The sequence below is a fragment of the Leucoraja erinacea genome, chromosome 12 (assembly GCF_028641065.1).
Source record: "Leucoraja erinacea ecotype New England chromosome 12, Leri_hhj_1, whole genome shotgun sequence".
NCBI lineage: Eukaryota > Metazoa > Chordata > Chondrichthyes > Rajiformes > Rajidae > Leucoraja > Leucoraja erinaceus.
In genome coordinates this window covers 15789879-15813394 of record NC_073388.1, presented here as the reverse complement: position 1 = coordinate 15813394, position 23516 = coordinate 15789879, and the positions used below count along the sequence as shown (strand labels likewise).

The window sequence follows — 23516 nt, the reverse complement described above, 5'->3', positions numbered from 1 at the left end:
TTCACCGTGATAGATTTGGCAACTCTACAGTGTGATTTTCGACACATAGAATTAATAGGGAGAGTGTCAGATGATTAGATTCTATCTTTTTCTCATCCCCTCTGCAGAATCATTGTGAATCAGTTGGGAATACTTGTTTTCAAGTCTTGGGAAACAAGACTGATTAGCTTTGAGATAGAATATCTGCACGTGGATTTGCACAGAATTTTGACACAATTATAATAAAATAGCAATTGGAAACGGGTGTACCTGTATGATAGGCAACTTTCTTTTCATTGAGTTATACAGTTAAAAAAATATTGAGTTCTCAAATTTTGCCAGACCACACTGAAAAGCAGGAAAATGCATCAGTGCATGCAAGATATTATGTAGAATAAATAATCTATATTATCATCATTGAACATATTATTGTTTAATTATGAGATTTGTCAATATATCTATCCTATTGTCAAATCTATGTATTTCCACCTCAATAATAATGGTAGGCTCTGTGTTGCTTCAACTCATCTTCTGCCCATATATAACAGTAAAAATCTCAAATATGCTCCTTTCTCTATATGCTTTGTATACTTGATACCTTGTAGATCCTATGGCTGCCCAACCATAAGAATAGCACCCCGCCTGGATTCCAGCAGGTTCTGGGAGAAAAACTTGACCCAGAAAAATTGCAGCAAGACAAAATTCATATAATTAATATTCGTTATAGCAACATCAGTGAAGCAGAGATTAGGTGAGTTATTTTTGAAATATCACAATACAACCAGGAATGTGAACCAAACTGAAAACTCTGTAAAGGTGACTGATAGCACCAAGATGCACTATTTTGTGAATTTGTTTTTTTAGTTTAGAGATACAGCACAGAAACTGGCCCTTCGGCCCACCAGGTCTGCGCCGACCAGTGATCCCCAAATATTAATACTTTCCTACACCCACTAGGGGCAATGTTTACATTTACCAAGCCAATTAACTTACAAACTTGTTCGTCTTTGGAGTGTGGGAGGAAACCGAAGATCTCGGACAAAACCCACGCAGGTCTCGGGGAGAACGTACAAACTCCGTACAGACAGCACCCGTAGTCGGGACCCTGGTCTCCGGTGCTGCATTCGCTGTAAGGCAGCAACTCTACCGCTGTGCCACCGTGCATCAATTAAGTTCTTTGTACTGAATTGCACTTTTAAAATTTAAATTTTTTTTAAATCAAGTTCCCTACTCCGAACCTCAGCTTCTAGGTGCATAATTTAGGCATTTATTCTGAACAGATTAAATCCTCTCTAAATTTCACATATCTGCTTCACAATAGATTATGTAGTTTTAAGGATCATTCTCTGCAAAGGAACAATTTTGTACAATTCGTGCCATTTGTATCATTCTGCTGCTTTAAGTATAATTGGCATACGTACCGACAATGGATCAATAAAATTCTTACTTGCAGCAGATTAACAGGCACATAAACGCAATGCACACATTTATTTCAAGTTCAAGTGAGTTTATTGTCATGTGTCCCTGTATAGGACAATGAAATTCTTGCTTTGCATAAGCACACAGAAAATAGTAGGCATTTAGTACAAAACAGATAAATGTGTCCATATATACCATGATATAAATATATACACACATGAATAAATAAACTGATTAAATTCTGCATTTAACATGACTAAACGTGTATACTCCTTACTCTGTGAGCTTCTTGTGAACAAGAGATTTCATTGCACCTTGCAATTTGTGGCAATAAACAAATCTGAAATAATACTAGTGCTGACTTAAGTCCCACAAGTACTTACAAGTAAGTCTCCCTAATTTCATCCTCAACATTTTCTAGAGGAACTTCAATGATAGGATAGAATGGTATGTTATGGATTTCTCGGAGTTTAGTCAGTGCGGCCAATCATCAGACTTAGTTTTTCCAGTATTCGTACATTAGGATTGGATGTTGACATTGTCTTGTAGAAAGTTGCCAATGGAAAATTTGAGGTTTGATGGAAGTATTTATAAATATTAGATCAGGACAACTGCAGCAGATTTTACATTCTTAAATAAATTTGAAGTTCCAGATATAGTGCAAGTAACTTTTGTGCTTCCAAGGCTGTGCACCAGATGACTGCAGATAATAAAAATGGTTGTTCTAATGAAAGTCAAATGTTGAACAGAGGATCTAACCATCTTGTTCAGGATAATTTGACATTTTGTTGAAAGTATTTGGCTAATGCCTTGTTTTGTGCAAATTGTACTTTCAGGAAATATGCAACAGCAAATATCAGCACAAACGTTTATGTTGTCAATGAACGTTGGGTGTTCTCGACACTATGGTGTGCCAAAGTAAAGTCTGTCACAACCAATGCATGTCATATCTTTAACGAGATGGCTGTACCCATTTGGCATCTGGTAAGTGAAATCTTTAAACTGATGAAAATGACATAAGGATTTAGGAATACTAGGAATGAAATCAACAATCACAAGAAATCAAGAAGAAGATTATGTTCCTTAAACAGAGGCACAATCAGGGCTGGATTTACGTATGCTAGACGAGCTTAAGCTTAGGGCCTCGAGATCTAGAGGGGCCTACTCACCTCGCTGCCTCACCGACCATCCGCCCACCAGGACCTCCTACTCTTTGCCCGCTGACCCTGGCCACTCCACCGCCCTCCAGCAGCCCGCACCCGTCGCCTTACCTGCAGCCTGGACTCAGCACCTGGCCTGAAGTTTCCACGCTGCAGATTCCCACTACCCTGGATTTTGACTGCGCTGGGTCCTAGTGCTAGGCCCCTTAACCCTGGTAATCTCAGTGGATGTTCCACTTGGTCTTCCCTATTCCCCTCAAATCATATGACCCCAGCTCTTCCACACCCACACTACAGTCCTCATACCCCACTCCCCCCCTGACCACCCACCAGACATCGCCTCGCCTCAGTCCACTCACCTGCCTTCCTCCGGCCCCAACCCCCATCCTTGCCACAGGCCCAACACTCCAGAGCTTCAAACGGCGAGCCGGGTAAGGCATCGCCCGCTCCGCGGTGATTCCAATATGTATTTTAAAACCAACTGTTTAATGACAACATACAGTAGGATCTGTCGGGTAGTAAAGACTGGTCAAACACACAATGTCTTCGCTACTAGTTTATTACAAACATTGTTATAATACACACACTGTGCCCTAGCTGTCCGTGGTCTGTCACTGGAGCTAGAGAGCGATAGAGGTGGGGAGGCTACAATTATACTGAAGATAATGGGGAGTGGTTAGTAGTGGTGAGGTCACTATGTTAAAGGAGCATGCACTGATCTACAGTCATGGTCCTCTAGTCGTGGGGATGGTGATTTGCGGGGGGGGGCGCTCACAAGTAAAATAGCTTAGGGCCTTCATTTAAATCCGGTCCTGGGCACAATGAAAGTGGTTCTAAATCTTGGCGTGGAAACTGAAAAAAAAAATTGCTGAAAATATAGTTCACAGAAACCCAAGAACAAAAATATTGAAAAGTAAATTAAATGAATTCAGGAAGCCTTTGAAGTATTCCACAGAACTCTGTACTCTGGTTCCAGGAGGTAGCCAAACTCAAGTAGACACCTGTTTGAATTCCTTAGATTTGCCTATCTTAAATGAAGAACAAAACAAGATAATGACTGGAAGACATAACAGAGGGTGAATTAAAAAATTCAATTAGTTAGCTCAAGCTGAGCAAGTCACCAGGATGTGATGGTTATACAGCAGAATGGTACAAGGAATTTAAAGATGAGTTAACACCTATTATACTCCAAGTCAAGTCAAGTTTATTCGTCACATACACATACGAGATGTGCAGTGAAATGAAAAGTGGCAAAGCTCGCGGACTTTGTGCAAAAAGAAAAACAAACAAACAACCAAACAAACTACAAACAGAATGGAACAGAATCACATATTCTTAATATTGTGGGCGGAAGGAAAAACGAAAAAAAACAGCAATTAAAAAAAAAAAAGCAGTAGAATGGTACAGTAAAGGCAATAAACTGGGTTTAAAAATAGGCACAAACACCACCGAGCTGGAGGGAGGCAATTATCTCTGCTATACCAAAAGAAGGTAAAGATAAAACAGAGTGTGGGTCATTTAGACCGATATCAGTTCTTAATGTAAATTATTCACTTATTATCATGGCCAAACGGTTAGAACAGTTCTTGCCTAAATTAATACACAATGACCAGACAAGGTTTATTCGACAACGTCAAAACAGGACAATATACGACGGATACTACATATTGTGGACGACATTCAAAAAAATAAAATTGAAGCAAGTGATAAGTGTGGATGCTGAAAAGGCATTCGACTCTGTGAAATGGAACTTTCTCTATTGAGTTCCACATAGATTTGGCCTGCATGACACTATTGTTAAAACCATACAGGCACTATATAATAAGCCCACCGCTAGAATTAAAGTTAACGGATATTTATCAAAGGGTTTTTCTCTTGAAAGGGGCTCAAGACAAGGATGTGCGTGGTCACCATTACTCTTTGCATTATATTTGGAACCACTAACTCAATGTATAAGACAAAATGAAGAAATAAAAGGTATTATTATTCAAGGGACAGAACATAAATTGGCCTGTTATGTGGATGATATTTTGATTTATTTGGGGCAAACAAACTCTCTACCTAAATTGATGCAATCACTCGAACAATACGGTCAACTATCAAGATACAAGATTAACATAGGTAAACCACAACTGCTTACATACAACTACAGCCCATCAGCAGAAGTCAGAAGTAGGTACCCTCTGGCATGGCAAGCAGAACATCTCAAATATTTGGGCAACATTATACCAAGGGATTTTACAGAATTATCAGAATGCAACTATTCACCTATACACCAACAAATTAAGGAGGATATAGCTTGATGGAACCTAATTCCTTTCTTAATTCTCAGCTCGAGAATTGAATCTAAAATGAACATATTGCCAAGACTGTTATATTTATTTCAGACCCTACCAATAGAGATTAATTAAAATTTTAATGAATGGGACAAAATATTGTCAAGATGTATATGGCAAGGTAAAAGACCTAGGACCCGTCCCAAAACCTTACAGTTAACAAAACAAAAGGGGGGGGGATGGGGTCTACCCTCTCTCAAAGACTGGTATCAGGCAGCACAGTTAAGATGTATGATATGCTGGTGCAACCCATGATATGATGCTCAATGGAAAAATATTGAAGAGAGAACACTCGTCATTCCTGTACAATCGATCATAGCTGACAGCAACCTACAAGACTATAAATGGTATTGAAAATCCTTGGGTAAAATTGAGTTAAAATATGGAAAACAGTTATAACAGAGTATAATTTAGAGGAAGACATAATTCTTAAATGGTGCGCATATGACACAGATTTTACTCCTAATAAATTAGATAGTAGGTTTAAAGAGTGGACAGTTAAAGGCATAACTGCTCTTTGTAACATAATGAAAGAAGGAACACTGTTAAGTTTTGAAATGCTTAAGGAAAAATTCCAGTTAGAAAATCAAGACTTCAATCGATACTTACAGATGCGGAACTACGTTAATAAAAATGTTAAAAATAAAACAGAGTTGAATATAGGTTTGATGGGATTATTTAGGAAAGCCTATAACTCAAATACTGGTAGTAAAATCATTTCATGTATGTACAAAAGGTTATTGAATCTTAAATCACACTCAACCTTATATATCAAAATGAAATGGGAGAAGGAAAGAGGGATAATTATATCTGGGGAAGAATGGACAGCAATATGGAGGTATCAATGGAAATGTACCAGCTCACAAAACTGGAGGGGGTTTAGTTGGAAAAGCCTGATACAGTATTTTATTACACCTTCTCAGAAATCCCATTACGGTGGGAACTTTCCAGTTTGTTGGAGAAAATGTGGAAATTTAAAGGCAGATTATTACCGTGTTCTCTGGGATTGCCCTGTTATTAAAGATTTGTGGAGAGAGTTACATAATGCCTTGCATTACATTTTTAAATGTCATGTGCCCCTGGAAAGTGAGACCATGTTTTTTGGACTCGTACCTGAAGACTGGCGGAAAAAAGACAAATACTTACTGAATATATTGATGATAGCTTACAAAAAGGCTCTCACAAAGAAATGGTTATCACAGGAGAGCCCAACTCTGAATGCATGAACTTTATTTTTACACATTTTTGATTATATGGTAAAGAAAGTATCACTCCCTAAGTGTTCGTAGTTTTTACTGTTTCTTGTTTCTATATTTGTTTTGTACAAATCTCAGAAAGAGGCAATTCAAGCCAAACATAAGTGGATGATGTATACATATAGCATTATACCTGAAACCCGTTTTATGGAAATGTGTTTGCTGGGGAATGCCAATGAAAGAGTATATTAAAAAAAGAAAAGAAAATGGCATAGGGCGGGAGTTGCGTAATAGAATTGAAGCCTTAGAATTAGAATGGAGCTAAGAAGGAATATCTTTCGCCAGAAAATGGTGACCAAAGATACTGGACTGTGCATGGGCAAAAGTACCAGGGGGTCAGGGGGTGCCCCCCCCCCCCCCCCCCCCCCCCCCCCCCCCCCGTTTTGAGAGGTGGGGGCCAATCTCTCCCCTCCCCTCCCCCCACGTTTTGAGAGGTGGGGGGCAATCTCCCCCCCCCCCCCCCCATGTTTTGTAATCCGAACTTTAAAATTCGGTGAAAGAAAATCTATTAAAACCTCCGCTTTCCGCAAAACCGTGGGGGTGAGACTGATGATCGAGGGCGCGATGATTGGAGGAGGGAGATGTCCTGGTGGAGCAAAGATCATAGAGCGGGGCTTGAATCGCCCGGCCTTGGTAAAATCGGCTACAGGACTTTTCAATCGCCTTGCGGTCAAATTGCTGCATCGAGGCGATCGAGGCTCCCGATGCTGAAGCCCCCGCCGGGTGATGAAAGGCCCACAAACGGGCCGATTGAAGCCCCATGATTCGGGGCGGACGAAGATGCTGTTGCTGGAGTTCGAAGTCGGTCACCAACTAGGTCAGCTCCTGATGTTACCATCCACAGGGACCACGGCTGAAGCCTCCAAAGCCTCGCACATGTGTGTGTGTGTGTGTGTGTGTGTGTGTGTGTGTGTGTGTGTGTGCGCAGTCGCGCACAGTGCCCCCCTATGTTTTGATAGCTATTTCCGCACCTGACTGTGGAATTCACAGATGGTGGTTAAGGCCAAGTCATCGGGTATTTTTAAAGTGGAGATTGATCAGTTCTTGATTAAGGGTGTCAAAGGTTATGAGAAGAAGGCAGGAGAATGGGGCTGAGATGGAAAACTCGATCAGACATGATCAAATGGTGGAGCAGACTTGATGGGCTGAATAGCTTAATTCTACTCCAATTTAGAGCCTTATGAATTGGATGTTTCTTCATCTTGTGAGATTCAATAATCACAAATGCTCTTGAGACAAATTCAGACAAAGAAGTGTTTTTATTAATTTCATATTCTGCAGAATAGGTGCCTCTCCTCTGATGTCCTCTAGAGGCACAAAGAAAATGGAGATGCTTTCTATCTTTATACCCTTCTTCACTATGGCCACTACCTCATGTCTCCCCATCGAGTTTCGTCCAATCATAACATAAAGCCCACATTCCCACGAGAAAGTCCAGGAATGTCTCGGACCATGTCCTGACGTCAAAGACTCCCAAGGCCTTCTGCTGAAGTTGTTATCTGTTTGCTACTTTTTATCTAGAATTTCTCTCTGTTCTGTATATTGTTACTTTATTCTACCAGCAGTCTGGCTTCTGCTGATAAGCTCATTTCTTTCTAAGTTATATTTTTCAGAGTTCTAGTATAATTCAACCATCCCTATAAACCCTTTTCTCACAATCCACCATTTTTCTTTTTGCTACGCATCTTTTGAATTATACTATATCTTCCTTTTCTAGTGCTAGCAGCAGATTCTTCGCCTCCCTATCCTCCTCTCGCTAGTCATACTGTGTTCTGAAGGCCAGCGCAGGGAATAATACAACATCCGAATAGGCACAAAGTCAATGGTTCCTTCCCTTCACGCACAGTCTACGGGCTGATATTGTCCGGTGGGGCCTCCACAGGACCCTTAAATCGGTTTGCGTGTGTCCACCCTTTTTCTTTTGTTCGTACTGCTGTCTCGGTGATTAATAACGCAAGGTAGGGTCCAGTCCACTTTGGTTGCAGCTTTTCTTCCTTCCATGATTTTACAAGATCCCAGTTCTCTGCTTTCACAGAATGGATTGGCAAGTCGAGATGGGGACTCTGTGCCAACAGCTCCTTGGTTTTTAATTCTGTAATAGAATGAGATACTGCCAGTAAACAGTTCCTTAAGAAAACATCATTACCATGGTGGGTATTCCTTCTATCTTTCCCAAATAATAAAAACCTAACTTGTTCAACCTTTCTCTGTATCTTAGTTGCTGAAACCCAGTCAACATTCTAATTGATCTCCTCTGTACTCTCTATTTTAACCTTTTTCCTATAATTATGCCTACCAAAATTATACACCATACTCCACAATTGACCTCACCAATACTTTGTACAATTTAACATTACAACCCAACTTCTATACACAATGCTCTGATTTATAAAGGCCAACACACCAAAATCTTTCTTTACCATCCTTTCTACACGAGATTCCACCTTCAGGGAATTATACACAGTTGTTCCTAGATCCTCCTGTTCAACTTCATTCCTCAATTCACAATCATTTACCATGTAAGTCTAATTTGAATTTGTCCTGCCAAGTTGTATCACCTCACACTTATCAACATTAAATCCATCTGTCATGTTTCAACCCAGTCTTCCAAATGACTTAAATCTCTCTGTACATTTTTTAAAATCTACTTAATTATTCACAACACCACGTATCTTAGTATTATCTACATACTTCTTAATCTATCTTACCACACCAACATCCATATTATTGATTCACATGACAAACAACAGTGGTCCCAACACACATCCCTGAGGTACCCCTCTAGTCATTGACCTCCAACCTGATAAACATCCATCCACCATTACTCTCTGACATTTCCCAACAGTCACTTTTAATCCATCTTGCTATTCCTTACTAACCACTTCTTAACCAACCTTATTTCCTTTATTGAACTTTGTCAAAGGCCTTACTGAAGTTCACCACTTTAACCTCATCAATTTTCCTAATAACCTCTTTTAAGAAAAATCATGATTAGTCAAATGTCACAATCACAAATCCATGCTAATTCTTCCTAATCCTACCCTATTTGTCCAAATTCCTATAATATTGTCTTTAGTATCCTTTCCATTATTTCCCACCACTGATGTCAAACAAGTTCTTGTTAAAACTCTACTCTTCTTTGTCCTCCTGTTCAATTACCTCAGGGCTATTATCTATTCGTACCTGTGGGACAGCCCTCATGTAATTATTGAAATCGTACTAGGTATCTCAACCTTCTAAACGAACATCGGTCGGTGATTTAGAAAACTCATACATACACCTTGTCTTCAGGTTTAAAGGGTCCTTCTTCCTGGTCCATCTCCGACAGCTTTTACTTTACCTGTTCATAAATAGACTTGTATATCATTATTAACTGTTTCATATACTTTTTAAATTCTAATCGGTAACTGTTCCAAACTCGGTCCCTTGCAGGAACTTCTCCATTGTGTCACCTGCTGGTTAGTTTGCATGCAACATTTCTTCAGTGCCAATGGCAGAGCATTACACAAATCTTATTTATTTTAACCTTCAATGTTCCATTTATTCTTTTCATCAAATGAAAACAATCCGTTGTCAAAGCTGATTTCTGTAGGTTTACCAAACCTCTTAATTACCTTATTCAACATAAACGACACTACAGTGCTCATACCTAAATCGATTCAGACTTACCCTGGACATCTCTTCCAGATGCTGTTTCAGCTGCTTTGTCTGCATTTTAATTTAACTTCTTTGACATGTACTTTTTCCATTTCACCATACAATTTCAAAATTCCCAATCTAGTCTGAACTATATCCTGCCTTTCCCAAGGTCATCATCTGCTGTCTTATATTCTGAAGTATTTCTCTCTCTTCACTTGTGGAACAAACCAACAAATTGTCCACATCAGCAAATACTTTCTAAGGGTATACCATCTAACCATATATCGAACCTGCCTCCACCACCTTCACTGGAAGCTCATTCCACACAGCTACCACTCTCTGAGTAAAGACGTTCCCCCTCAACTTTCAACTCTGCCTTTCCCATCTAATTAAAAAACCTACCTCATCCTAGCCTTTCTTGACATCCTTCCTTAAATCCCTTTCTCTCTCTTGGGGACCCCAGTCCTGTTAGGCCTTATAATCTCCAGATTAATTTCACTCCTGATAGGACTTTGAGGAAAAGTTCCCCAAGACATGTATTATTGGCATGTAATTCTCTGGCCCCGCTTGGTTCCCTCATAGGACTCACTTGTGTCAGTTCATCACTTATTTCAGTCTTTTCAACCAGGGGCTTTGTTCATTGACATTGACCACAGAGACCAACTGTTTGCTGAATCGGGGGTTGGAAATAAATGACAATCCCACCACCTCCTTCAATTCTGCTTGACTTTAAGAAGAATGACTTCCACCACAATAGTTCATAATATAATGTCCACATGCCTTCTTTTTCATGTTCATTTTCAACTCTCCACCTTTTCATTCCCCTTTGTTCCTTGGGGTTCACCTTAAGTGGGTAACATTTGCTGAGGGGCCTGCATACCCTCGGTCATGACGGCATCCAACCAGAAGATGGCGCTGTAGCCGGTAAGTTTGTGAGCGGCGGCCATGTTTGTAGTCTTTTGTCGGCCCGGTTGTAACAATTTACATCATCTTTATCTGACACTTAGTGGTTCCCACTACTTTTACCAATGGTGCCTTCAAATCTTTCATGGCCAATAATCGTCCCACGTTCTCCTCCTCCAAAGCCCTAATCCATTTCCTTCCCCATCAGGGATATAGGGTGAGGCATTTTTCTTTATTTATTATTTATTTTAATTCTTTATTTTAATTTTTTTTTAGCTCTCTCTCTCTCTCTCTCTCTCTCTCTCTCTTTTTTTCTCTCTCTTTCTTTCTCTCTCTCTCTCTCTCTCTCTCTCTCTCTCTCTCTCTCTCTCTCTCTCTCTCTCTCTGTCTCTGTCTTTCCTCTCTCTGTCTGGCTCATAGAAACATAGAAACACAAACCCTTTTCTCACAATCTGTTCTTGAATTACATGGCAAACATTGGTAATAAGAAAATAGTTTGTTGGATTTGGTCCATATTCGTCTAAAACGTTCGTCTCCATGTACCTGTCCAAGAGTCTATTAAATGTTTTTATTGTGTCTGTCCCAACTACTTCCTCTGGCAGCTAATTCCACCACTCTCTGAATGAAAAAGTTGCCTTTATAAGATCCCTCAGCCTCCTGCACTCCAAGGAATAAAATCTTATCCTGCCCAACTTCTCGCTCGACCATAGGCTCTCGTCCTGGTAACATCCTCGTAAATCTTTTCTGCACAATAGCATTCTTTGGAGTTGCAGAAGGTAGAGCAAAACATTTCTGCCTGTTGAGATTTAGGAATGTGGGATGCAACCTAGTTAATACTGGTATTTCAAACCACATAATATGTTTGTTTTTTTATTGTCAGTGAGAAGTACAATTGATAGATTTCAAGCCTAATCTCCCCACCATACCTCCCTTCCTTAGACTTCCAGGACAGGAGGAAATGCTTCTGGGGAAATTATCAAGAAAATGTAATCAATTCCAAAGAAGATAACTTATTTCTAAAACACCTGTAAACAAAATTATCAATTACAATATTTATTTCACCCCTGGTAGTGTTCACGTTGATCATTGAAGCAGCTCATTGTGGAGTACAGTCAGTATGGAATATTTTTGATATGTATGGAACATGGTAGGGGTTCCTCCATCACATATAGATCATTAAACCAATGTCCTATTTGCTTATGGCAGAAATGAAACACTGGGGTACAAATTCTCTGAGTTTGCACCAAAGTTTGTTTTACTATCAGCATTTATGTGCTGATCTAAGTTTAGTTTAAATGTACAGCGCGGAAACTGGACCCTCAGCCCACCGAGTCCGCATAGACCAGCGATCCCCGCACATTAACATTACCCTACACACACTTGGGACAATTTAACATTTATACCAAGCCAATTAACCCACAGACCGTCTTTGGAGTGTGGGAGGAAACCGAAGATCTCAGATAAAACGCAGGCCGCAGGGAGAACCTATTAACTCTGTACAGACAAGTACCCGCAGTCAAGATTGAACTCTGGTCTCTGGCGCTGTAAGGCAGTAGCTCTACCACTATGCCACCATGCCGCCCAAACTAACTTAACAACATCAAATTATTTTCTCATATATTAAGTAAATTCTTGACACAAACTGCACCAGTTCATGTTTTCAGAAGGAACAGTAACAAGATCTATTCTTTATCACATGAATGTATTCATTGAATGGAAAGTGAACGCACCTGCCAAACCTCAGTGGGGAAAATATTAATGTGCAGGCAGCAAAATTCAAGCTTTAGCAAGTCAAAATGTCTAGAAAAATAGAGATGATCTAGAATTAAATTAAGCCAGAAGATTGTGGAGGTACTTGTCATGTTAAGGTGAATCTGAGAAGAATTAATGTTAACTAGAGTTAATGTTTCAAGTATATAGCCTTTTGTTTCACTTATTAGCTCCAGTTTGCACCAGTCTTAGAACTATAGTGCCTAAAAATCATTGATTTATAATCTTAATTAAGAAACCTCTGAAAATTTGATGCATAGCTTTATAATGTTTGCCAGTTCCAAGCAATATAAGAATGTGCAAAATTATTTTTTCTGTTTTTAAACTTAAGTTAAATAATTTATAATCTGCCAATCAGTTAATGTTGGTAGTTTCAAATTGAAGCTGTTGCAACAAAAAAATCAGCACAATTTGATCAGATTGACCTTGAGTCCATTTGATGACTTTGTTAACCAGCGAATAGAGAGCAGACTATCTAAATCTTAGATGCAAAATGCTGGAGTAACTCAGCGGGACAAGAAGCATCTTCTCTGGATAGAAGGAATGGGTGACGTTCGAGACCCTTCTTCAGTATCTAAATCTTTGCTCTGCTGTAGAGAATAGGCATTGATAATAGCCATATTCTAAATTGCTTCCCCTTCTGTAATCTTGGTTGTAGCAATTCTAAATTTATTTCATTAATTTCTGTTTAATTCTGTTTTGTTTTCAGTCTCCGAAAACCTACCTCGCAATATGGTTAACTGTTGATTTTGTGTCTTTACTGGTGATTCTCCTCGTATGTTTCTTTCAACGGTAAGGGATATCATTATTTTATGATCTATTAGAAAGCCAAGGAAACTGAGACCAAGATTAGACCAGACATGATCTAATTGAATGAAAGACCAAGCCAACGTGGCCACAGAGTATTCCTGCTCTGCAGTATATATTTTTATGATCTAAACTTTACTGATTTGTGTGGTAAAAAGATTAATTGAAATGATGTAGAACATAGAACAGTATAGTGTAGGAAGGAACTGCAGATGCTGGTTTACACCGAAGATAGACACAAAATTCCAGAGTAACTCAGCAGGACAGGTAGCATCTCTGGATAGAAGGAATGGGTGACGTTTCGGGTCGAGACCCTTCATCAGACTGAAAGTCATGGGAGAGGGAGAACAGACATAAGGAAGTGTACGGTGTGAAAATTAGACATCAAAAGAGATATCGATCAAGGAACATGTAGAATAGATCATTGTTAGCTAGGAGAAAGTGACAACAAAGCAAACAGAGATAAAATGTAATCAGGGGGACAGTCAGACTGGTCAGAGATTAACTGTTGAGTTTGTGTCTTTACTGGAAAGAGGGAGGGATGGAGAGAGAGGAAAATCAAGGGTTACTTGAAGTTAGAGAAGTCAATGTTCATACTGCTGGGGTGTAAGCTGCCCAGCAAAAATTTGAGGTGCTGTTCTTCCTATTTGTGCTGGGCCTCACTCTGACATTCGAGGAGGCCCAGGATAGAAAGGGCAGTGCTGGAATGGGATGGGGAGTTAAATTGTTTAGAAACCAGGAAATCAGGTAGGTTTAGGCGCAATGAGCGGAGGTGTTCAGTGAAACGATCGCCAAGCCTACGCTTGGTCTAGCCGATATATAGGAGTGCACACCAGGAACAGTGGATACAGTAGATGAGGTTGACCTCCAACATCTCTTTTGATGTCTCGTTTTCACACTTTATACTTCCTTATTTGTTTCTCCCTCTCCCGTGACTCATAGTCTGAAGAAGAGTCTCGACCTGAAACGTCACCCATTCTTTCCATCCACAGATGCTGCCTGTCCCGCTGAGTTACTCCAGCATTTTGTGTCTAGAACAGTATAGCATGGGAATAGACTTATGATCTCATGATGTATGTGCCGAGCATGACAACAAATTAAACAAACTTATTTACCTGGACGTTTCAAATCCCTCCATTCCCAGCATATTCATGTGTCTATCGAAAATCTTCTAAATGGCATTATCCTTTCTGCTTCAACAAACCCCCCTCTCCCCTGGCAGCACATTCCAGGCACCTATCTCTCTGTGTAATATAAAACTTGTCCCACATATGTCTTTTAAACTTTCCCCTTTCCAATCTAGGAAATAGATTCTGACTATCTACCCTATTTATGCCTTTCATAAGTGTGTACACTTCTATCAGTTTTCCCCTCAACCTCTGAAGAAAACAATCCAAGTTTGTCCAACCTCTGCTCGTAGCCCTCCAATCCATTCTGGTAATCCTCCTTTGCATCCTCTCCAAAACCTCCATATCCTTACTGTAATGGGCAACCAGAACCACACACAATATTCCAAATACAGCCAAACCAAAATGTTTTATGACGATATGACAACATACTCAGTGTCCCAACTAATTAAGGCATGCATATCATAGGCTTTCTTTGTTTCTCTCTTTACCTGTGTTGCTACTTTCAGGGAGCTATTGACTTGGAACCTCAAGATCTCCATGTACATCAATATGTAAGGATCCTGCCATCAACTGTACACTTTCCTTTAGTTTTGATGTCCCAATACCTTGCATTTTCCAGATTAAACTTTGCCTGCCATTTCTCCACCTATTTCTGTATATGATCTATCTCCCACTGTAACATTTGACAGCCTTCTTCATCGAATGCAGCTCCACCAACTTGTGTGTCTTTTACAAATACACTCATCAACCCATCTATATTTTGGTCCATATCATTTATATATAGATCACATGTATCCAGTACTGATCCCTGTGAAATGCCTTACTAAAATCCATGTAGATAACATCAATTGCAGTACCCTCATCAATCACTTTTGACACCATCCCACAAAACCCTATCAAATTTGAAATGCATGGTCTTGGAACCTAGACAAAGCCATGCTGACTAATTTGCCCATTCACTTTCAAGTGAGACAAAATACTATCCGTAATAATCATCTAATTTAATAATATTTTGGTGGTGGAGGAAATTGTGTTCATGAGATCAACTGATATCATTCAATTCATGAAGAAAAAACTTTTTTTTTTGCAGGTCAAGACACAGAAGGTTGAGAGGTAAAAAGAATTGTTATCGTGAATTAGCACAGCTCCTCTGTTATTTTCGGAACTGCGTTAACTCAAAATGTTATTATTGCACTTAGATATTCACAACCTTGAGATCCGTTCAGCCAGTCACTCAATCCCTAGCATTCATTAACCTGCAGGGTAAATTCTGCATACATCACTCAGCATTCAAGAGGAACAGGAGCCTCAAAATGGAACTAGTGCTGCAGCCTTATTTTTTTAATCCCTGCCTCATTCAAACATAGAGTCCTGGGAAAAGGGGATCATAGAATCTAATCCTAATCCAAGTACAGGTACTTGGTAGAATTCAACCTGCAGGTTTTATGCAGGTATTCATTACTCCCTACACAAACTATAAAACAAAAGTACATTCCTTCCCATAACATTCACGAGAATCTCTTATTTTCCATGGAATCTGTTCAAAATGTTCAATTAAATTCCAGGTGATTTCAGGAATCATTTCCAGGTATCGATTATTCAATAGCTAAATTTAACTAAAGTCTTTGATTAAATTCAACCTGCAGGCTTCGTGAAATTCTGCATCTGATAATGTAGTTAGTTTCTAATGTTATTGCAGTTTGGTCTAAACGCTAACAAGTTGACATCAACTGGTCAAATTGAATGTGTTGCTGTCACACACCATACACTTGACATATAAGCTCTTGTCAAATAGATATACCATGCCAAAAAGTATAAGCCTTTCCCAACAATTCATGGGTAACACTAATACGTTTTTATTCTCTTGTTTCTTCACTCTTCTGTCTTTCTCTTGTGTGGACTTTCCCTATCTCTCTTTTTCTATATTCCTGATCTCTTTTTAGTCTGCAAATGGATGCATTTTCCTTTTCTAATTTCTAAGAATGATCAAGAATTGACTTACTGGAGGTAAGGCTACATCAGCATCCACAATAGTTTCTCCTCTCTGTATCAAACAAAATATTGAATGGCTGACAAAATTGCTTCAAAGTAACTCAAATGAGCAATTGAAAATCAGACCTCAATAGAGAGAAGGCGTTAAGAATGACCATAGCATAAAGACGAGTAAATAAATAAATTCAATGTTTTTACATGTGAGTTTAGGAAACAAACATTTTTCTCTTATCAAGGTTCTATACAGGATTAGAAACTCTTTTTAACCCCCCTCCCCCTCACCCTGGAAAAATTAAGCCAATTATATGTTTGTTTGTCCTCGTTAAACTACCTTGTTACTTCAGACTAGATTGCAGATCCTTCTGTTACTCTATCAATAGACAATAATTGAAGGAGTAGGCCATTCGGCCCTTCGAGCCAGCACCGCCATTCATAGTGATCATGGCTGATCATCCCCAATCAGTACCTCATTCCTGCCTTCTCCCCATATCCCCTGACTCCGCTATTTTTAAGAGCCCTATCTAGCATTCTCTTGAGAGCATCCAGAGAACCCGCCTCCACTGCCCTCTTGAGGCAGAGAATTCCACAGACTCACCACTCTCTGTGAGAAAAAATGTTTCCTCGTCTCCGTTCTAAATGGCTTACTCCTTATTCTTCAACTGTGGCCTATCCTGTTCACATATCTATAGCTCAAGAAATATGTTTTTTTTCTGCCCAAAACATATTATCTCACCTTTATCAAGACTAATGATTATTTGCCCGTTATATAATACACATAATTGTTTTCCAATGTTCTGTCATATTCCTCTTCGATATCTACTATATACACTGTTTTGCTATTTGTATTTCTGATTGTTAAGCCCAAGTTGTGCTTATAAATAATGAGCAGCAGGGTTCTTAATCCATCAGATGTGCAATAATTATAGTTATGATTGTTACAAAATAATATATATCATCCTTTTCATGCCACCAATGTACTGTCAGATTGTTTATCCATTATCAAGTCATGGTTAAGCCAGGACTTCTGCCAACTTTTCTTTCCAGTGAAATCATAGAGCCTTTGTATGTGGCTGCTCCCAAATTACTATTTATGTTTTAACAATTTCTTTATTGTTTCTCTATCCAGAATTTAACATGTCAGGAGACAATGAGGAGACAATACTCTGATTAAGTTTTGAGAACTCTATACCTCTATATTTAGCTGCGTGTGTCACAGCAACTGGATTGTGGCTTCTAAGTGTGTAAGGAAAAGGTCAAAGCAAAATTGTACCTCATTTTTTTTTTTTAATCTTGTTTCGAAATGAACCAAAGTCTCAGGAGGGCAGTGTATAATACAAAATATGTACTTTTTAAATGTTTTAATTATGTTCTGTTTCTGTCTAATTGCAATTCTTAAGCCCTGACCCTCACGCAAATTCCCCCTACCAAGGATCAACTTTGCTCCCTGAAAGCATACAAAGAAGACTGGGAATACTTCATTCCAGAACAGTCCATATCTCCTCAAATGTCTGGAAATATTACAGCAACTCAAAAAAAATGTTTCCTAAATAATGTTAGATATAATGTGCCTCTAATTCAATGGTAGCTTCCTGCCTTACAGTATACCATCCCCTCACAAATTTTCCATGGAACTGGCCATGAAACATTTCAGGCTACACATAGGTTGCAGTCTTCAACACATAGCCTTGCCTAGCAGCCTGCATGCTGGGGCCCTTCACTGCAACAATTAGCACGTGGTCTGTGAGCTAACATGACTATGAATGTGCTGGCACTGGACATGTGTGGATCTTAGCTTGGATACACAAATTTTAGCCCTGGGTTTACATGAATTACCAGTTTCCTGATCAAACCTAAAGTGTTTCTATGTCTGATTTACTCCAGAAGCTTGTACTGATCAACTGAGGTCACTCCACCTGCTCTGTTATATGTAAATAACTAAGTAACATTCCTGATATACCACCCAATGTTTATCCTTCCTTCAATACACGAGGAAGAAATTAATAGGACATTTCTCTTATTGGTATTACTACATTTTACTATGCACATTTCCTGCCTTATCTGTTTACAAAAATCATAGTAACTATAGGTGGTTATTTGTTGGTCTGTTTATTACTGTTTAAATATGAAGTATATCACATTTCTCTCACCACTGAATCCAAGTTAAGAATGAATCACAATTGATGTTGATATTTTTAGGTAGTTGCTAATTGAACTTACAGGCTTGTTTGGGCCTGCCATGAGGATCTTTTCTCCTCCACATTATCAAAAGATGGCACAATGACGCACAGATAGAGTTGCTGCCATACAGCGCCAGAGACCAGCGTTTGATCCTGACAATGGTTGCCTTCTGTATGGAGTTTGTACATGACAGAAGATTTTCTCCGGGTGCACCGGTTTTCATCCACATTCCAATGACCTGCATGTTTGTAGGTTAATTGGCTTTTTGTAAATTGCCCCTCGTGTGTAGGATGCCAAACTGGGATAACATAGAACTAGTGTACGGGTGATTGTTGGTCAGTGCAGACACGGTGGACAGTAATGTCTGTTTCCACAGTGTATCTTTCATACCAAACTGAAATTAAATGAGACCAGAGAAGTATCAATTCTACCAGGGTTTTAGCAACGTCCCTCAAACCGTTCAAACATTTTGAATTGTGAGTTGGATCAGTGAAGTTTTAAGAATTGTTGCCAAAGCAGCAGTCCAAATTCAGGGCTTATATGTCTAGATCTCCTCAAGATCATCAAACAAAGCCATTTACAAACTCCTTCACTGCACCCATAAGGGTTCCCTAAGATAGTCAATGAGACATGGAAGACATGCACAATGATGATGTCAAGTGCTGTGCTTTTATTTGTAAATGTGGTTTGGAATATTTGATTTTAATTTTTGAATTATTGACATGTGAACAAATGAACATTAAAAATCACAAAGGAAAAATAATATGTGGAACTACTAATGTTTGGGGAATCAGGATTAGTTTTAGTGACATTGTAAGAATATGAATTGCTCAAAGAAAGGCTATTTTTATTTCCAAAAATAAACTTTATTCAGAATTAAAAATCTATACAAAACAACCATGAAAAATCATTTCCGACATTCAGTGTCAATAGTCAATTCTATAGTCTTCGCAACTCTCCTTACACCAAGCACTGTTGCCACTGGTGGATCCCTGGGGTGATGTCCCTTTCCTTGTTTGAGGGGTGACCCCACCAGACTATACCCCTCAATGTCCAGCAGTAGGATCCTAGACTGTGGCCCTCCCCCACAGAACCTTGGCATTGAGTGCTCCAAGCTTCAGTGAGTCCTTCAGCAAGTACAGTGTGGAACTGGCTGTCAGAAAAAGTTGCTTCCACCAGTCCTGCTTTTTAATTGCTTGCAACATTGCTACCAGGTGAATTTATGCCAATCGATCCCTTGGCCCCACTAATTTTCCTTCCAACCTACCCTTCTCACATTCCCAACAACTCCCCTAGATTTTAACACCCACCTGCAGTAACACACAATTAACCTACCAACCAGCATGTCTCGAGGATGTGGGAAGAAACAAGAGCACATGTGGGAAATTCACTTATTTGCAGAGAAAACATGCAAATGGACCAGCCACATTACTACTGTAGCTCCAAGATCTGGTCAGGAACTGGTGGAAATTCACATCCATAGATCCCAGAACATTCTCTATCAATCTATGGAGGACAGGACAAGGCTACGATGGAATACTCTAGCCTGCATGACTGCAGCTAGAACAACATTCCAAAACTCCACTCCATCCAGAGCAAAGTAGACTGCTTGATTGATTACACACCATCAACATCCTCCACCATAAACATTCACTCTCTTCAAAACCATTGATCTGTGGTAGCAGAGTCAACCATTTATATATTTCATTGCAATTACCCAGCTAGCCTACATTGATAGGATCTTCTAAACATGCAAGTCTCATTAGAATCAAAGGGTTCAAGCACCAGCCCTCCAAATCGAACATCATCCTGACTTGGAAATACACCACCACTCTTAGAATTGTAGAATAGTTCCGCCCAGCTCATGATGCCTATCTACACTAATCTTATTTGCCTGTGATAGGCCCATAACCCTCCACGTCTTTTTTTATCCATGTACCTTTTCAAATGCCTTTTAGATGCTGTAGTCGTAGCTGCCTCTACCACCTCCTCTGGCCTCTCATTTGGATGGCCTCACCCTCAATGTGAAAAGCCTACCCCTTACACTCCTTCATCTTCACTAGATGTAAATCCTGAAACCCCCTACACAACTCGGGGAATATCTTCATCAAAAACATTGACAGAAGTCCACTATGGAGAAAATAAATATATTTAATTATGTCACTTTGGTAAAACAACTGAGTATTTCTAAATGTTTTTATGGTCTTTAAAATTTGTGGTATTTTATATTTTTCTTTTCTGTTAACTTTTCGGCTCTTGCCGCAGATACTAATAGTAGCCACTGGGTCCATCTTTTTCTGCTTCTGCCTCCATTGACTAGCAACATTCTCATTACCAGCAAAGAGCAACCTTTCTTAACTCATATAACACAAAGAACTCCACAGTGCCATTATGTTTTGATGTTCCAGTTCAAGAAGGCCATTCAACACCCCTTCTCAAGGATAATTAGGAATTGGCTTTGACAGATCCTGAGAAAAGAAACAAAACAAAACCCACAGGGAATCCCTACAAGCCTTACGATTGAAAATATTGATCTTTATGGGAATTTCACAAAAAGCATTTGGGGTTTTAGGATGGTGTTGGAAAACAATTTAAATGCATTGAAGCAATTTCTAAGATCAACTGTCTCTTAACCCGAGGGCAATTTATAGGGTTGATATATGACTCAGCAGAATTTATTGATACATATTACATCATGGGCATAGGATTTATGGGTGATCCCAAGTTTATAATAAAATTAATTTGATGAATTCTAACATCAGTCCCATATGTAAGAATGTAGAACACTGAATACACCACAGGAACAGGCCTTTTAGCCATCAATCTAAACGGATCCATATGTTTGCACATGATCAATGTCCCTCTATTCCCTCGCAAATTTTCCCTATCTCGTTTTAAACCTGTCCCCAGTAGTATTTGATCCTATAGAAACAAATACTCTGACCATCTCCACCTTATCCACGCCTCTCATAATTTCATATATATGTATATCTGTCGGATTATCCCGCAGACTCCAGTGCTCCAGAGAAAACAATCAAAATTTGTCCAAATCTCTCTTTAGAGGTAAGATATTTAATTCCAGGTAATATCCCGGTGAACTTTATGATCAATGAAGGCAAGCATGCCAAATATCTTCTTTACCACCCTATCCACGTGTTGCCACTTTCAGGGAGCTCTGGACTTCACGTCAAGTCAACTTTATTTGTCAATACACCTACAAGTGAAATGAAAGTGGCAATGCCTGCGGATTGTGCAAAAAACTACAGAACAGAATAGAACAGAATCAGTATTTACATAATAGAAAAAAACCCAGCAATTTTAAAAAGACACACAACAGTAAATTAGTATGGTAAATTAGTCCCTGGTGAGATAAGAGTTTACAGTCCTGATGGCCTGTATCATCCTCTCTGTTTTCACAGCATGACAGCGGAGGCATTTGCCTGTACGTAGCAGCTGGAAGTCCGTTGCTGGGGTGGTAGGGGTCCCCCATAATGTTGCTGGCTCTGGATCTGCACCTTCTGATGTATAGATCCTGAATGGGGACGAGTGTAGTTCCCATAGTGTGTTCGGCCGACTTGCACTCCAAGATCCCTCTGTATATCAATGCTCCTATGGGTGCTGCCGATTACTGTTAATTGGTGTTACGTCTGGAAACTGGTATTACAAAGTTATTTCCCATTGGATTTACAAATGTAAAGAGTAGATACAAGGAAATGCAAATGCTGGAATCTTGTGTAGAAGGCCAAGTGTTGGAGTAACTCAGCGGGCCAGGCAGCATCTTTGGAGGACCTGGATAGATGATGTTTCTATTAAGCCAACATCACCTATCCAAGTCCTCCTTCTTTAGCCGACGTCACCTATCCAAGTTACCTCAGCACTTGGTGTTCTTCTACACTAGATTCCAGCATCTGCGGTTCCTTGTGTCTGCGTGATATGGAAACATGAGCTATAGCAGAACTACTTGTACGATATATCCTTAACTAGGAAAATCATCCTACCCTGCATCAGCCTGTCAATTTCTCAAAGAAATCCCTTGTCAACTTGCTTCCCACCTCCAGTTTAAATTCCATTTGGAATATTTTGGAGGACCAAGAACCAAGAGAAGAGGCTACCATGATAATGGTAGGAGTCCCGCCGTCTCACACCACACCGTCTCACAACACTAGCTCTGCACTGCACTGAGGTAACATATTCATTTCTTGCATTAGTGGGGACTGAATCCATAACCTCATGATTCAAAGCCAAGGGTGCTACCAGACCTCAGCCAAAATCGCACAATGAACAAAAACATGCACACGATATTTCCGCTACTGAGCAGTTAGTTGTAATTAAAACCAATACTGCAATCATCGCTGTGATTTATATCTAAGCGGAAAATATGGGCAAGAGGTTCACCATAGCAGCTCGACCAAAAAATAAATGCTGAGGAAGGAACTGCGGATGCTGATTTACACCGAAGATGGACACAAAATGCTGGAGTATCTCAGCGGGACAGGCAACATCTCTGGATAGGAATGAGTGATGTTTCAGGTCAAGACCCTTCTTCAGACTTTGAATGCTGATGTTGACAAAGATAGCATCAATGTTTGTTAACAATTCTGGACAAATGGCAATATGTGGATAAAGGTTCAAAGGTCTGTTTATTGTCGCGTGTAGCAATTAAGGTACAGTGAAACACGAATAACCATACAGCCATACTAAAAAAAAAGCAACAAGACACACAACTAGATAAAAGTTAACATAAACATCCACCACAGCGGATTGCCCACATTCCTCACTGGAAGGCAATAAAGTCTAATCTTCCTCTTTATTCTCCCGTGGTTGGGGCAGTTGAACCATTGGCAGTCAGGGCGATCGAAACTCCCCGATTGGGGAGGTCGAAGCTCCTGCAGTTGGAGCTTCCAAAGTCAGTCTCTAACCAGGGACCACGAGTTCCACAATGTTAAG

At 39.7% G+C, this 23516-nt stretch overlaps 1 protein-coding gene across 4 annotated transcripts in view; it reads left to right on the top strand.

Moving 5' to 3' along the window:
• The window catches only part of gdpd2 (glycerophosphodiester phosphodiesterase domain containing 2), a 65257-nt gene extending 45794 nt beyond the window's left edge, over window positions 1-19463 (top strand). Inside the window, exons 12-16 of one of the 4 annotated variants that reach the window (XM_055643645.1) lie at window positions 585-730; window positions 2235-2382; window positions 13172-13254; window positions 15490-15512; window positions 17518-19463. In XM_055643645.1, the coding sequence (XP_055499620.1) occupies window positions 585-730; window positions 2235-2382; window positions 13172-13254; window positions 15490-15512; window positions 17518-17558 (441 nt within the window). In that variant the 3' untranslated portion in view covers window positions 17559-19463. Of the gene's footprint in view, window positions 1-584; window positions 731-2234; window positions 2383-5817; window positions 6280-13171; window positions 13255-15489; window positions 15513-17517 lie in introns of those variants that run through there. The other 3 variants (XM_055643647.1, XM_055643644.1, XM_055643643.1) reach the window with 3 other exon arrangements.
• The last annotated feature ends 4053 nt before the right edge of the window (window positions 19464-23516 follow it).